Source organism: Cynoglossus semilaevis, chromosome 14 (genome assembly GCF_000523025.1).
Source record: "Cynoglossus semilaevis isolate Cse_v1.0 chromosome 14, Cse_v1.0, whole genome shotgun sequence".
NCBI classification, from domain to species: Eukaryota; Metazoa; Chordata; class Actinopteri; order Pleuronectiformes; family Cynoglossidae; genus Cynoglossus; species Cynoglossus semilaevis.
In genome coordinates, this window is record NC_024320.1 from 19,915,772 (window position 1) to 19,933,511 (window position 17,740).

The 17,740-nt window shown below is 40.1% G+C and overlaps 1 protein-coding gene across 1 annotated transcript in view; it reads right to left on the bottom strand.

The window, feature by feature from the left end:
* Positions 1 to 17,740, bottom strand: part of LOC103390069 (tenascin-like) — a 43,490-nt gene that overhangs the window by 17,768 nt on the left and 7,982 nt on the right. The window contains exons 4-6 of the mRNA XM_025062373.1: positions 9,176 to 9,354; positions 3,048 to 3,611; positions 510 to 1,823 (exon numbers count right to left, since the gene is read on the bottom strand). Coding sequence (XP_024918141.1) covers positions 510 to 1,823; positions 3,048 to 3,525 — 1,792 coding nt within the window. The 5' untranslated portion in view covers positions 3,526 to 3,611; positions 9,176 to 9,354. The remainder of the gene's footprint in view (positions 1 to 509; positions 1,824 to 3,047; positions 3,612 to 9,175; positions 9,355 to 17,740) is intronic.

The window sequence follows — 17,740 nt, forward strand, 5'->3', positions numbered from 1 at the left end:
TTCCCAGGCTATTTCCTGTGCAGTTGTAATGTCATGGTCCATGGTAATGGTTTCCTGGTACAACAAGATTGTTACTTATTTAAGGAGTGGGCTAAAAATAAAGACGCTTCTGAACATGAGTCAATCACTGGGCAATTGTCTTGGTGCAGTTCAGCTAAATGACTAAAAAAATGACACACAGCTGTAGAATTGTTTGAAGCTCTACATCCTGAACAATGGCTTGTAATAAACTTTAAATGACACCACATTCTGGGACACAATTTTAAAAACACACCATAGAAAACTCAATGCTATGCTATAGATGATGCTATAGAAACTGTCATACTTTATACACATAATTGCTTTTGACTGAAAAAACTTGTGTGGAGTCAGACTACTTCATTGTACGCATAAAAACACAGGAAGAGAAAAAATGTCAATGCTCAGCATCTCTGCAGAGTAACAAACGACCACACACTTCATTTTAAATGAGTGAATAATTGTAAATGTGAATAAAGTTTTTCTCTTACCGTCTGAGCAGTCCACCCCGATGTAGCCCTCGTCACACACGCACTGACCGTTCACACAGCGGCCTTTATCCTGACAGTTGTTCAGGCAGCTTAGCTTTTCACAGCTCTCTCCTTCATATCCACTCGTACACGAGCACTTTCCTTTGATGCATCGCCCCCTGTCGTTGCAGTTCTCCGGACAGGCGAGAATAGAGCAGTCGTCTCCAGAGTAACCTTCCTTACAGACACATACGCCATCTAAACACTGGCCTTGAGCCATGCAGTCGTTGGGACAGGCCTTCTGGCTGCAGTCCTCTCCTGAGAAGCCTTCATCACAAACACACTGACCGCCGACGCAGCGGCCGCGGCTGTGGCAGTTGTTCGGGCAGCTCAGTTCGCTGCAGTCCACACCAGTGAACCCTGCGTGACACGCGCATAGTCCGTCGATGCATTCGCCGCGGCCATGACAGTTTGCTGGGCAGGTCTTGACGCTGCAGTCCTCCCCAGCGTATCCTTCGTCACAAACACACTGGCCGTTAACACAGCGCCCTCTCTGTCTGCAGTCCCGGGGGCAAGAGAGCTCGGAACAATCGGCTCCCTGGAAACCAACGTCGCATGCACACTGTCCATTTATGCATTGGCCTCTGTTGTTGCAGTTGTTCAAACACGCTAACTGGCTGCAGTCTTCACCTTGATAACCTGTGTCGCAGATACACATGCCATTGAAGCAGGTTCCTCTGCCGTTACAGTCGTGCAGGCAGGTGAGCACCGAGCAGTCCTCCCCACTGTAGCCTGCACTGCAGAAGCATTTCCCATCAACACAGAAGCCGTTGCCCTGGCAGTGGTTGGGACATGTGCGCTCACTGCAGTCCTCCCCGGTGTAGCCCTCATCACAGTAGCAGGTTCCATTCACACAGCGCCCGTGGTCATTGCAGTGTTTGGGACAGATCAGCTCCGAGCAGTCAGCACCAGTCCAGGGATCGTCACACACACAGTTCCCATCACTGCACTGGCCGCGGCCTTGACAGTTGTTCAGGCACTTTGTCTCGGAGCAGTTTTCCCCCAAGAAACCATCAGAGCAGACGCAGACGCTGCCAACACATCGGCCATGAGCTCCACAGTCCACAGGGCAGACCTCCAACGAGCAGTTCTCTCCAGAGAAGCCTTTGAAGCACTGACACTTTCCGTCCACACAGAGGCCTCGGTCCAGGCAGTTACTGGGACACTCAGGCTCGGTGCAGTTGGTTCCCTTCCATCCTGGCGCACATACACAGCCACAGGTGTCAGTACTGTAGTTTCCATGGCCGTTGCAGTAAGGCTTGACTGCAACATCACCTTTCATTGAAAGCAGAAGGAGAGTCACCTTTTAATATTGAAAAATGTGAGGGGAACACAAACTCGAAATTCGAGGTTACATTAAAAACAGTTTCTCTGTGGTACCTGATGAAACTTTGTCTTCACAACTGGGCTTGACCTTTTGGTAAAATCACTAGAGTAATCTGTTGTCTTGTCAGTAGTTAGCTTATAATTAAAAACAATTGTAGGCATTCATTGACATTGATAGTTTTTGAAAACAGAAAGTATCATAGAAACTGCCGCATTAAACAGGCCTAAGAAAATCCTATCAGATCCTAATGCAACTCTTAATGTGAGTATACTGTTACAAGAGATGGATTCCATTTTTGGGACTAAAGGGACTGATCTGCTAACATGATTTATTTCCACCAGTAAACTTGGGATTCCCCAAGGTTCAGTGTTCGGTCCTGCTTTATTTACATTATATTATGAGAAAGCGCAGTATTAACTTTTATTGCATTTGTACATGTACAAGTATTGTACAAGTATTAACCAATGCAGCTAAATAAAACAAATCTGGTTGTTAAAATTCAGGAATATTTCAAAGACTTTAAGACCTAGAAGCAGACCAGATCAAACTGAAGTAATTCTACCTGAAAATCTGAAAGAGGATTTCATATCTTCTCCTGCACCAAAGTCTTTATTATTTTCATTTACCTAGTTTGTCTCTTTCTATTTAGTTGATATTTACCAGACACCAAATCAGCTTATACAGGTTCCAGGGTTATTGTTGTGTTGCTGTTGAAGAAAACCTTTAAAGGCATGTGCTAATACACTGCTGTGAGTATTTAATTGTCAGCAGTTGGATGAGATGGGTAGAGTATACATTGTTTTGAAATTTAAAACATTAACACATTAGGACAAAAAAGTTTCTTTCATGAGCAAAAATGCAGCAAAATCCTTCTAAACAACAGAAACTGACGTTTCATCAAGTTTACCAACTGACTGACGTATCTGAGGTTTACTTTGGCAGCTTCTTAAGTACATTTGTTCCTCTAACTTATATAACAGCATCAGCATGTAAAGTACTCGAGCCAAATCATGCCCCATTTAAGTTCACTGCAGTGGTCCGTGCCCATATAATCCTAAAGAGCTGTACAAAAGATGGATGGAGCAGATGGCGGCCGTTTTAATGCATTATTCCGAGAAGTTGTGGTTTATTTTACTGTATGGCACTAATACGAGTGAGAGGCAAAAACCCACCTGTGACCTGTGCGTTGCAGCCGCCACTCCCACTGCTGCACTGACTTCTCAACGCTGAGACTTCTCCCTCAAGTATCTCCAGTCGGTTCAGAAGTTCTTTCACGCCGGGCAGGTCCTCAGTACAGCCGCAGGCCTGCCGAGGTATATTTATGCGGTGAGTGAAGACGATCTGGTTCTCTCCATTGACTATTTGCTCAGTGATGTGACGGCCTGATGACGCAGGTTCATCTTTGGGTTGAACTGATGTGCTTTCTCCCGCGTCCACATCCACTGAGCACCGAGAGCTGCCGGGAACATTGATGTTGTAGACGTGATTAAAAATCACAGGGCCGTCCACGGTGGGCAAGGTGATGTTATGTTGTTTACGAGGAGCCGGCGCCTGTCGTCGATGACGTAGGATTTTCTTCACCAGCCCAGCTTCTGATACGCTGAGCAAGGACGTCAGGAGGAGGCAGCTCAGCAGAACAGTTGGCCCCATCGCCAAAATCAGCTGATTCAGTAGGATCGGTGTTTTGTTTTTGTTTTTTTTCAATACTGGCTCTTTTTAACTGTAAATGTAAATGTCTAGAAACAGAAAGAAAAAAAATTATACAATCGGCTACAATGTGCAGTGAACACATTAAAGTGTCCAGTGGGTTTATCAAAAGCAACACTACTTTTGCCACCTACTGGAACTGTAAAAAAAATAGATCCAGTAGGTGGCAGTTATGCAACTCGGAGGATGCTAGCTGACGTTAACACCAACACCTCTGAACAAACCTTAAATGAGTTAATAATGTCTTAGAAGGTTTGAGAATGCCAAATAAACATTTTAGGATTGAAGAACGTTGCTTTACACTTTCGGGATGTGTACTGAATCAATGTGTTAGATAATGGGTTTAACAACATTGGGTGGAGGAGCAAAACAAACAAAACAGAACTACAGGCCCCAGGCAAGGGTAGCAATAAATCCTGCTAATGGCCTGTGCTGCTGTGATCTGGTGCATTTCTGATTATGGGATTGCTGAAGGGAAGAATCACAGTTCAGAAAGTTTCAGGATACGATTTATACAAACAATGGCTCAAATTATTGTACAAATTCACCAACTTATTCCTGCTCCAGACTTTAGCTGTGTTTTCTTTATTCTGTGAGGGGACACACGTCCCCATGATTGGATATCCGTTAACACGGCCCGCCTTCTTACAGTTCAGGTACAGTTAACATGACCAGATGAGCACTGATTGGACTTTCATCGGTTGACGAGTGGATCAGAACCTTTCATCATCATTTATCCTCACTAAACATCATTATTAGTTTTCCTTTAGTTTCCATCTTAGAAATGAAAGTCAAAATACTAGGCATTTACTCTCTATTTACAGTACTGTTAAATTGGAATCATTATTATTTTTCTACATGTTATATGTCATATACTGCTCTGTCCAATGGTAGCTGAGATGTGTCAAGTTACTTATTTTCACCAGTGCCCTCTGAAGCCAATGTCCAAGACCTTCCTTAAGTTGCCAGCTGAGAGGTGAACCAGACTCACTGCAGTAATAACACATTAGTGGAACAATTGTATTAATCACGCAGCAGAACTGTCGACAATGAATCTCACCAGTAAACCCTACAATTTCGAACAAATACATCACTGACGTGTTTGTTTAGTGACGCAATACTCACTAAACAAACATTTCTTTCTACATTTATTGCTCCCAGTTAACCACAGTGGTAAATGCAGTGTTATTCTAAAAAAGGATTTAATACCAAAGAATCCACACTTGTGTTGGCATGTCAGCTTGTCACTGTCAACTTGACTTTTCACATTACTGCCCCACATTATACCCCCGAGACTTTCCTGAATTTATAATCTGGTAAAATAATATGAAAAAGAAATCACTCCACAGACTCAATCCATCACAGCCACCAACTGTTAAACAAGACACGGAGAACACTATAATTTGTGGGAGACAAACTAGAACTAATGACAAGCTTCATCCTCCAGTCCCAGACCTACAGTGTTGCTCAGTTTCCAGAGGATCTGGATCAGCACGTGATGGTGAACTTCAACACAGAGAGCAACAGAGTCCTGTATATACAGTACTACCAACAGAATATTGATGCTAAATGTAGTTGTAGCTGTTCATCATTTACTACTTGATCCTTTCACACTGAGTCTGGAAGACTGGAATAATTTTTCATCCTCGAACAGTATTTTTTTTTTGTATGTTTGCAGGCTGCTGTGTGTGGCAGCAAAACTGCATTTCTGTAAAGATATAAAACTTTGGCCACTGACAGATTTATGGATTTGGTCCAGATTTTATAGTCTACTTGCTACAACAGTCGCTGTGTGATGTGTTCGCACACATGGAACCACGTGACAAACGTTGACTTTTACAAAACAGTTTTGCACACAGTTAAACATGATGTGCATTTGAGCCAAATATATATTGTTACAATAAAAGTAGAATGTTGTCAACCATTGTGGGGTTACGCTCGAGTCCCCACATGGCCTTTTTCACTGTTTTTTACCGTGCTATATTTGTTACTTTCTTAGTAGTTAGTGTCTAATAAGGAAGTTAATGTACAAATAATTTATGATGAATAATATATATGATAAATATATATATGATAAATAATAATAATAAATAAATATGAATAATTTCCATCTGTTTGAAAGTCATTTCTCTGGCACTTTGCTTCAGTTAGAAGATACACAATACACAATTCTCTTCTTTCAAACATTGTTCTCCATTTCTTTCTGTCTATATATATTCCTTTGGCACATCTTTGACTGTTATCTTTATATGTACTTCATCTAATGCCTCAGTACTGAATTTATAAATATTGTAAAAACAGTATTGGGAAAATATTTCACTGTTTGTGGTGATCTCTGATCAACATTAAGCATATGACATATTTTGGGAAGAATTGGAAACACTAAGTCATTTCTAGCCATCAGGGAAAATGTGCTCCTCATATTTCTCTTCAGTTAAACTTGACATGTCACACTAAAAGTGTCCAAAATAGAGTTCAGAGAGAAAATGCCAAGCTGTCTTATCAACTCCTTTTCCCCTTTTATTGTTCTGACCTTTGACCGTCCTCTGACCTTACCATTCTCGTTCAAATGATTTAAGCAGTGTTTATAAACCTCCTAAAGTAATCTGTTAAGACACACAGAGAGATAAAGTTTCACAAGTCACCACACATCTGGCAGAGGCCATGGTTATGGCAGGTCACGGCTGTTCCTTCAAATATTAAAATTAGGTCTCGGAGTGTGTCTTTGATGCCCTGACCTCCTTAAGAGGATTTTACAACACCCACACTGTGATAATTTATAGCCATGGAAGAAAAGAATGAAACCCTGAAAACCTCAGCATCGCCCAGGGTAAAAAGTAAACACTTGACTTAAGGACGCTTTAAATTATCATTCTCGTACTCAAACATAATAAAAATAAAACAGGAAACTGCAGCCCAATGTGGTTCCTCAGGGACTCAAACCCAGGACCTTTTGTGTGTAAGGCAGACGTGTAAATGTGTGGTAACTGCTACACAATATTAGCAAATATAAATGTTGACAAATATAAACATTATTGGATGCTATTTTGAATTGTTAACAATGACACTTGGCATCAACTCACGGCTAAATGTGCAGTAAAGAACAATTCATTATGTCATAGACTGCAGTTAAAAGGTAAGCAGTGACTCCACACTGCACCAACTGAGTTAATACTACTAATACTGTAGAGAGTGCAGTAAAAATGATTTATTGTGACTATAATAAGTGATTTGACTATAGTCTTCCATTTAATAAAATTGCGGTGAAGTCTTTTTAAAAGAGAAGATTAAAAGTCTTTGATGAAGTTCTTCTGATCATAAAAAGGTGACTGGCACTGGCAGAAACCAACATTATGTCCTTCATAGCAGACTTAAGGGCTGACCGAGGACACCCGTTTGGATCACTGGGACACAGAAGGCAATTTTGGCAGAAGGGTCAAATAACCATAACTAGTTCATTGAGTAATAATCCAGAATAACTGCAGCTTTCATGGTCTTCCCCCACGCTGGCAGCAAAAAAGAAACTTTCCCACGTGGAAAAGAGAAACCGGGAATGTTGGCTCTGGACTGATGACATCTGTTTTGCCTTGTCCGACAAAAAAGCACTGAGGTACTGTGTCATGTGTCCAGACTATGGCTCAGTCACGTCTGCCCTAAATAATACCTAAGACAAATTACAATCTGAATTTGTCTGAGTGATACAAACCACAAATATTCAAAAGAACACTACAGTACGTCCATTCAACAACAGAGTTTGAGTGGAAGTAACAGTGTGCCAATTCTCAGGTCAGTGACAAATATAAATCCAATACATCTGTTTGATTTGCCCATCCATGATACACATTTCAGTCTCTTTGTTTTCCATGAATGGTAACGTCTTATTGTCAAAACATCTGGAGCAGCAGGAAATCACCAAAGGAGAATGGATGTAATTGGAGCGAGCAGCGGTACAATGATGGAAACTGCAACAGCTCATTAACAGCTTGCAAATTGTTCCTCTGCTGCACATTCTACAGTCTATATGTTTAGCATTCCTTTGGGAAATATAAACCGGCATGTTGTTCTCCAGGTGAAGGTGGGAAAGAGGCATATACTGTACATATACTGTGTGTGTGTAAATATATATATATATATGTATATATATATATGGATAATTATAATTATAAATTATATATATAGACATAAATACATATGTGTATATATATAAATATATACACAAAGCATTTATATGTAATGTATATATGTAATTTATAATTATAATTATCCATATCAGTTATATATATAAAATTGATTTTCTTGATGAAGATGTTTTGAATTAATAATCAGTATAAGATCATAATTTGTGACTAGATTTGAAGGTTGCGGGTTCTATTCCATGTTGGGTTAATGTCAACAAAGGCAAACTGTTACATAAACCCGTGACTAAGGGCAAAAGCTGAAAGTGATTCTTCACTTTCATCACTGGTAGTAGACGTTAATTAGCAAGCCGTTCAACTGCTTCCAAACATCTGTCCAAACACCTGACTTCAGACAGGTTTACTGTGACTGTGACTCAGAAATGCAGTGATACAACCACAAAACTATTCACTGTACTGTAATTTCTGAGAAAAACAGACATCCAGAGTAACTGGACCAATAACTCAGAGTGCTGCCCCTGCTGACACTTGGTGTCACTGCTGTCAAAGCGCACAACTACAACTCTGTTTCTTCACCCACCCTGGAATTTAGGGCACTGCAGAAGAGGGAAAAAAAAAAAAAGAGAAATACGCCAACACATTTTACAGATAACGAAGAGGCGCGAGATGATGAGTTACGATCTTCCCTCTGCTCTTTGTGCAGAGGTCACACTGAAAGAAACAGTGTAGGAAGATCCCCCCGGGGGCATATATCTGCCAAAACAGCTGTCCTGCTCTCAGCGGTTTGGACAGGGAGACACTGTCATACGCACATGTGAGGACAACCAGTGAGGTTATGGTTATGACATGATGTGTAACACTGGGATGTACTGCACAACAGATCAAACAGAAGTCGAAACCAGCATCCGCAGGATTGATTTCAATTAAGCACAGCTAATACACTGTGTGGTTCAGGTGATTTTTCCTTCTACCCACACTCACAAAATTCTCAAGATTGAACCACACTTTTCCCATCGTTTGGTCTCAGTGATGGAAAAAATGCATGCAGTGAAAACAGCACTGTTGAAGGTAACGTGGTGAATCATCAGGCTGCAAAACCTCAACAGACAAAAATAATCAGAAAGCCCTGCACACTCAGATGAAGACCGTTACAAACCACTGCTCACCACTGCAAACACACACTCACACGGACTTTTACATTCTTGTGGATAGTGATGTAGAACCTGACAGACTGTGAGAACGGTTTTTGGAATCGACTGAACTGCTGGCACTTCTCGGAAAATTCCTAAAGCACTGGATAACTTTTTACGTACAATCATCAACTGGTTGTTAAAAAGCCTTTCAAATCAGGAGTGTACATTAAGGAACAATGCTCTGCTATTAAATTTAAAAATCATAATCCATAAAAGTTCACCCTTTGTTCAGCATCTAAATAATCCAAAAACACATCCCCTCACCTGTTCTTTTCCCTGCACCCCCTGCAGGTCAGTCGAGGTCTTCACACATTCAGTAAATCTGAGCTCGTGCCACAGTTTTGCAGCCTCTCATGCAGGGTGACAGTTGTGTCAGTCCTCCTTCCACCAGCTCCTTATCCTCCCTCAGTGTTCACAGCTCAGCCCAGGCTTTGGCTTCTTCACTGACAGAGAGAAAAAAGACAGAGTGAGGCAGAGAGTGAGGGAGAGAGAGAGAGAGAGAGAGAGAGAGTGAAGAGAGAGGCAGTAAATGTGTTTGAAATTGTGAGGAGTGTTTAGAGGTCTGACCCCCATTGCTTTTTGCGCCAACCCCTTAAATAGCCGCCACTCTCCCTCCTTCCTCCGTCATTTTCCCTCCCCGGTTGCAACTAATGGATGCAGAGCTGAGCTGCTGCCTTTAAATACTGTAAGATGCCAGTAGAACCAGGAGTCATGAGAGAGTGAGCGGCGCTTGTGGTCATGCAGGAAAATTAGAGAGGAAAGATGGCAATGAGAAGAAAGTAAAGTCCGATTGTAGACAGCAGGCAGACGCTCGCCCTCAGCTGTATTAATTTTGGAATAAGCATTTGTGGTTTTTATGCAGCACGATGAAGGCTGTAAAAATACTGTAGTATAAACCAAAGTCATTCAGTGTGCTCAGATTTTATGTCTTATTTCAGGGATTCCTCCTTGGATCAGCCAGGGTCCTTATTTCCATACTTAACACTAATCCCTCAGCTCACAGATCTGGTGTGTGAATCACTCTCCCTGGGACTTTGGACACGGTTACGACTGAATCGGATTTGAAGTCAAATTGTTCCTAAAATATACGGCTTAAATGAGGTGTAAAATGAATAATGACGTGAAAGAACATTCTCGATTAAAATATTCTCTGGTCTGGCACAGGAGGATTTATTTATATACTTTCTTATAAAAGAAAACAGGGTTAGAGTGAAAACAGCAGATAAAATGGTGAATACAGTTGGTGAATATAGACTTGAAAATCTCTCAGTGGTGAAACCACAATCTTTATCTTTGTGTTACACTCACTTTTGACATAGAGGGTCAGATATTTTCCGGACAGACACCTTGGAGGCCGGACACTTTAGTGTATAATGAAATAAAAATCACACTTTTTCCGACATTATTATTTGATGTTTACTTTGGAATCCAGACACGGGCTGGACTGGATGGTTTAATGGGCTGGATTTGGCCCATGGGCCGTCAGTTGACTGTTGCAAGAAGATTTAAATCCTACCATCACATTACAGTAGTGTTTGCACCAAATGTCATTTAATATGGCAAACTGTGGCTGAAGCAGAGAGAACTCTGACTCCTCCAGATTAGAAAAGCATTATTAGGGTGGAAACTAAGCAGCAGTGATGACTCTAGGACTTCTTTAATGGTTATATATTCAACAGCTGGGGAACTGGACAATAAGCATTTCAGTTTGGAATCCACTGTTATGACACAGTCACAGTGCCATGGCTTTTGGTTCAAAGACTCAGATTAAAATGAGGATAATATGGAAGTGAAAGCTGATGGATGGAGTTTTCTGATGAAAAGAATTTCATAGGTCATAAAAACAAAATCATTTTAATACAATGAAATTGGACCAAATGGTGGAAGAAGTGTTTAGGACTTTTGGTTTGTAGCAAAGAGAACATTGGTTTCACAAACTGGTGGATGGATGGATGGATGGATGGATGGATGGATGGATAGATAGATGGATAGATGAACAAATAGACAGATAGATAGATAGTTGGAACCACAGTGTATTTCTTTACTCATACACTGAATATTAGTAATCAACACCTTGTTGCCTAACAATTTTTGTTTTAAAATCCCAAATGAAAAGTAGCCATGCCAAAGATAATTTAATCCTACCAACAACAAACATTGTGAACACAGCGGAACATGAGCCAATGAAGAGTTGGAACATCACACTGAGGCAACAATGCAGTATTGTTAATGAAACTGCAGTTGATCTTTCCAAAGACGTGACATAATTGCTGATGTTGCACATGCGTCAAATCAGATGCTCTGCTTGTCGACAGACTACTGTTGTCTGGTGAAAAATGTGTCGGTTTAAACCTAAAACAAATCAAGACTCTGTAATGTCCACTTTTTTATAGTCCTTATAAATGAAAAAAAGACAAACTGAAAACAGCCTGAACAGCAGGGGAATTGCATAGGTACAATATTTACAGCTGGAGATTGTGCTTTATCCTGTAGTCACACTCTAAGATCAAAGTATGGTGGCCTTCTGACTGTAAAGGAACACAAAGTAGACTTGTCACTTTTCATTGCAGGATGGTATTTCAGGACACAAACATACAAAGACACCAAGTGTCTGTAATTTAAAGCCTTGTAATGCAATACAGGAAGCATTGGCGTGTCTCAAACAGAATTCACATATGTGTGGAGAGGATCCTCCGACGAGCAGGAAGATAAAATCGTAAATTCTGCTGCCATTCATCAAATCAACTCTTTTCTTGAGCCTTTAAAAGACCCCAGGGATCCAGTCTTGGGGAGGGGGGAGAGAAGGGAGGGTTCCCACATAATGAGAAAATGTGCATAGAATGAACTAAATGGATCGCACTACGGCCCCCTTTTATTTAAAACTGCACATGTGTTTCAAATACTCTTTAATACAATCCATGTGGTAAATAAAAACCTGCAGATATGGAAGCTGTTGCTACCGACAATAAACAGCAGTTTATAACAAGATATCTGCTATCTACCATGACTTACACGCTTGAATGAAAAACAACTGGAAACCAGACCAGGAGGAGACGCGACACGAGCTGACACCAACCAGACGACCGTTTACTACATCACAGGAGGAAACATGTTTGTGTCGAATCAGAATACCACAATACCGCTGTTTGTTTTTGATTTACACTGTGTACCGTAACTAACAGTGGGATGGTGGTTGGTGTTCCTGCCTTACAGCAAGAAGATCACTAGTTCAAGGACCAATGCCATGAAAACAGATGACGTTTCTTTATGGATTTTTTTTTTTTTTTTTTTTACAAAGAACCTTAAGATTACAGAAGGTCACGAAAATGAAAATGCGTCCTATCTTTAAGTTAAATGTTTAAAATGCCACATTAAGCCCCGTCACTGAAGTTTTGTTTTTTATACATCAAATACCATGTGAACCATCTGTTCACTCACTGTTGCCCCTAAACTCAGTCAATACACAATGACACGCTGTTATTTGAACACATTACAGGAAAACGTTTTAGTTTCACAAAGCAACTGTATCTTAAAATACCATCTCGAAGCTGAGGGGATTCAAGTCCAACACTGTCTGGTGTCAGCCCAGCAGTAAGTAAGTGTACAGCCGACAAGTTGACTAACATGACTGTCAAATGGACTGCGAACACTGTAGACAGATTATTATTATTGGCAACATTTATGAGTATTCTGAAGACTATCATTAAGATATTCCTTTTCCACCACATAGCAAAGAAAACGAGAAGTCATTTTGTTAATCAACAATTTTATTTCCACTGGTTCCAAGCTTTTACTGGTCAAACCATTCATGAATAAATCTGTCCAGCAGATGGTTCTGTGAGAAGACTTCTGTGGCCAGACCGAAACCGATGTGTTTAAAACAACACAGGTGTCTTGGTGTGGAGGAATAAAGTAGGTGTGAAAGACACTCACTCTGTGTTCCACAACAGTAAAAGAGAACGGTTTTGTTCTGAGGCCAGAAAAATGTGCCTTTCCTCTGAACACACCTCAGAGAATAGTTTTAGCAGAATTAAATGAAAAACTGAAGGATTTAAGACCAAATAGTAGACAATCTTATTTCTCTTCGCAAGTTTTCAAAAGAACTGGCTACTGAGTATAATACCAGTGACTTGACACCAAAAATCGAGTTCTCCTGAGACTTCACAGTTTGGACTTCATCTAAACAGTTATTGGCAGTTTCTAAAATTACAGCCGATTTCTTCGCTCCGTCCAAATATCTTGTCCTGCAGCACGGTCCGGTTCTCTAAGATCTTAATTTTAACATACTTATACTGGCACAGAATAAAAAAGCTCCTGTCCAACCTTTAGGAGAAGGTTATAATCAGGAAGCTTTATGGGTCACAGTTAATTTAGGTTAAACCAAATATGCACAGCGTGTTCTACAAAGGGTTCACCGTCTCATTTACATGCATTTTCAGCAGTTTATAACTTGAAAGGCTTGATCCCTGCACACCCATGTTACAAAATGGCAGATTGTTTGAACTGTTACCAGCTTCACCAAGAATGATTTAGTTTGTCGCTGCCTACGTTGAAATATTTACGTGGCTACTTACAGTGTTTAATTATGCAGGTAGACCATTCTGTATATATAATTACCGTTCATTGCCACGTGCAAATGAATCTTAAGTAGAATGCATACTATTTATACCTTGTGATCTTTTTCCAGTTAAAGAGTACAAGCCTGAGGGGAAGAAACAACAGGGAATGGTCTAAGTCGCTGTGTCTCTGGGGCCCGTTTATCTTTTCTCCTGTAACTGCAAATCTTAGCAAAATAGACATTATATAAAGGCATTTAAATCATCTTTAAAGTTTAAACTTTAAAGTTTAGACTTATTTATAACGTAATTTATAACAGTGTCACATTATTTTTACTCTGGCAATTTTTTTTATTTCTTGTCAATCTCATTGAATTCAGCTCTTTTTAAAGTTACTGGTTATTGTTTTTTTAATTATTATTTAGATAGTGTAACAAGAATCATTACATCATTTTGTTTCAGTGGCCACATACAGCCAGACAAGTGGGCCGGACGGATGAAAAATATTCATATTTAATTAAATATTATTTTGACAAAAGATCACAAACATGAAATGTTTCTGTTTTTTCAGTTTTTTTTACATTTAAAATTCATCAAGCAGGCCAAATTAAACCCCTAGTTGGCCGGTTTTGGCCCGCGGGCCGTATGTTTGACAACCCTGTTCTATACAGTACCTTACAAGACCAAAGTTTAAAATCAATGTTTAATGTCAAGTTCCATGTAAAGTAAACTTCCTACTGGGCAGTTTTTATACGGACCATTCTTCAGCCAAATCATTAATGTGAAGTTAAACATTAAGCGGACTTGATGAAATACAGTTCAGTTGCTAGAAAGTTGGAGTTGCTTCACTTGTATAAAACATTGAGCTTAAAATGATTGTGGTTTGACCAAAGTCCACATGTGTGGTCTAAAGGACTGGGGATGACCACAGCAATAATCCACCAGGACTTGGCCCATTCTCTTATGTCTGATTCCTTCCTGATGCATCTCTGCCATGTTTTACCAGAGTTTGGAGTTAGAAGAAGGATTTGATTCCAGGACCTGCTAAACACTGAGTGAGAATCCTGCCACTGCTCCACCCTGTGCTGTCTGAAATAGATGTCTATAATAAAGAAAAAGACTAAGAAGGTCACTTATTGTCAAACAGTAAAACCGTTATATGTTCTATATTGAAATCAGTAATAAAGGAGCGGAGCACTGGGAATGAAGCTGAAGTTATGGCTTTGAACATGTAAGCCCTTATCATTTATAAATCAGGCTGCAGAATCATACATTTGAGTTTGAGTTTTAGTCAAAGAACTCTTTGAACTCAGCAGAAACACAACAGGTCTTCTTCTAACCACATGGTCAGGGTGTTTATCTTACGCTCTGCTGGTCTGCAAGGAGGGGCAAGTCACTTCGATTGTCTATATTTGCCATCAGGGGGCAGTAGTAGAGGCCTATAGGGCTGGTCCCAGATTGATGGGGATAAATGTACTGTCCTGCTGCCCCAAGCATCACTCTCTCTCTCCACATCTGTAGATAGGCTGTCATTGTAATTATACCACCTTAAGACCTTAAGACTGATCGTGCATTTGTAACACTGCAAAATTGTCAAAACAGTTTATAGCAAAACAACATTGGCTTGAGGTTATCTGAGGAGGTCCTCTGCGTCTGTTCAACATTTCACTCACACAATGAGCCTTTCTACTGGCAACATAACATGGCCCTAAGTAGGCATGGCTTGAACGTTATTGCCAATTTATCAGCAATGAATCCTTGACCGTCCAGAAAGGGCTGTGGCTTTTTGCCAAGACGTTGCACTGAAAGTATGTCTGATCGTAACTAAAGAGAAAAAGCAGAGTGATCAATAATAATGACAGTGGAGCTGGAAACAGTGAGAGATGATCGACATCAGCAGGATTCTCTGAAGTGATACTTATCTCCACATCAGCCTGCATTCTCTTTTGATTTGAAACCTCTGTGAACTTTGGTGCATTAGACACCAAAGTAGAATTTAATAAATAAGAAATTGAATCTAATTATGAGTCATTAGGTTGCCATAAAATCAGAATTTACTTGGCCTCGTTTTGTGGTTATCAAAAAAAATCATTCACTTTTCTTTGGGTATAATAAATGCCCTTATTGCATCTATGGTCACGTTAATATTCAGGCAGTGTATGTCAGTATTAGAATTTTGGAAGTGTTTTTAGTTTTAAGAAACTTGTTTCATTATAATACAGTGATTTCACATGTTCTTGATCATAATTGAACATCAGAAATCATACGTCGTTGTATCCTAAAATGTTCATTCAAGTCAGCTGAACTGGTTTGAGTTCATGGAGACATTTGATCAAGATTAATTCCAAGAACTTCCTGCAGCAAAGTAGGCCAAAAGCAATGAAATGGTCAAACCTGTCAGGGATGGTCAGCAAAAAAAAAAAAAAAGAATATTCCTTTTCAGAAACATAGTCTGTGAACAAAACACTGCCAGGCTGCAGCTGCCAATGTGTGAAACACAGATATCAGACTCATCAGCCGTGTCGTGGTCCCAGATCTGCTTACATCACTGCTGCAAAGACTGTGACCGTCTCCCAAGTTGTTGTTATGATTCATGCCACATTCATTCCAGCTGAGTTTGTTTGAAATACATCAATGAACACTAAGTCTTTGTCTTTTCAATAAACAATGTGTTTGGGGGCCATGTAAACATCTTTGATGACACTTCCTCCAGAACATATTTACCCGTTAAGGCGATCAGTAAATGATCTCAAAACTGTTTCAATAAATAACACGGACTGAGCTGTTTCTGCAGCAGCTCAGATTCCAAGCCGGTCGCCTACCATCACACTGATTTTTCCACAATGTGGGAGACGGTTGGCCTTTACAGAAGCTACCGAGCCGATGACCTATGTCTGCAGTTAGTCAGCGCTTTTGTTCTCACAAATGCAGAAACTCTACAGCCTGTATTGGGAGAACGTGTGGGTGCGTAAAGTGATGTCCTGTATTTGTTTGTTTTTCAGTGCATTTAAGTTCATTAAAAACAAAAACGTTCTATATTACAGTGAAAGATGAAAGATGTGACCACTATTAAAACAAGAAAAAAACATAAATAGGAACTCTCTATGTAGATTCTGCTCAAAACCTTTTCAACAAGATGCCTTTGAAAACCATGGATGAAGGCCGGGCATTGGTAAAATGGCAGCACTGACAAAGGCCAGTGCACAACACTGAACTGGAAACAGATGTGAGTGAATTATTTTTCTTTTTGTTGTTGACAGATTGTGCAGATTAGCCCCACTGTCAACACTGGCTCTGCTGCAAGGGGGTAGGAAATGACATACATGGTCAGTGTAAAGGAAAATGAAATTGACAGAATGTTTATTTCAGAGTAAAATAGGAAGGACTCGACTGATTGATGAAGCAACAAACACTTTATGTTTTGTGTAGTTAAACAATACCATGAAGCAAAATTTTTTGATATAATAGAAAATAAATGGGAAGAGGAAGAAACATAAAACAGGCAGACATAGTACATTGGACTAGCTCTGATAGATTCAAAATGGTATTTCATGGGGCAAATTAACTTGTTTGGTGTCTGACAAGTATGTATTATGAGAGTAAGGAGAAGGTTTAGGTGGCTAGTTAAGAGGAAAATACAGAGGATCAATATGAGAAAGCCAGGAGTGGCAGATAAGTATGTGAGGGTGGTAGGACATACACAACGGTAATGAGCCAGTGTTAGGTGGGCTATGATGACAGTTTTCTGTGTGAAAAAATAGAAGGCTGAGTTGGACTCAAGCCCTTCCACTGTAGCTGCAGCAACTGTTGTTTATTTAGAATAAATGTGCTCTGCATCACATGAGTCTGGGGTAAAACAGAAGCGCAGCTCTGGTGAATCTCAGTCTCTCAGATCTCAGCTGGTAGTGACTTGTGTATATATTGCACTCAATTTAAAGATTTTTTTGAAGCATTTCTGCCTCATCTAATCTGAAATGATGTCTTAAATTGTGCAGGAAAGACAAAAGAAGCTTCAGCCCAAAGGACTTAAAGCCACACTGGGTGAAAATCCAATAAACATTTTTTGGCCTTGATCCGGTTTGTGTAAAATGTGGTAGGAAACAATGTGGAAGCCAATGTTTTTCAGATGAAGTCATGTTGTTTACAGGAGTAACAGAATCTCTGCCAATCAGCAGAGGGTATTTCCCAGAAAATTCAATCCAGCTGTACAGAACAATGTAAACCATTTGTGCATTTCATATTATATTTGGGCTTGTAGAAAATTTGAAAAATA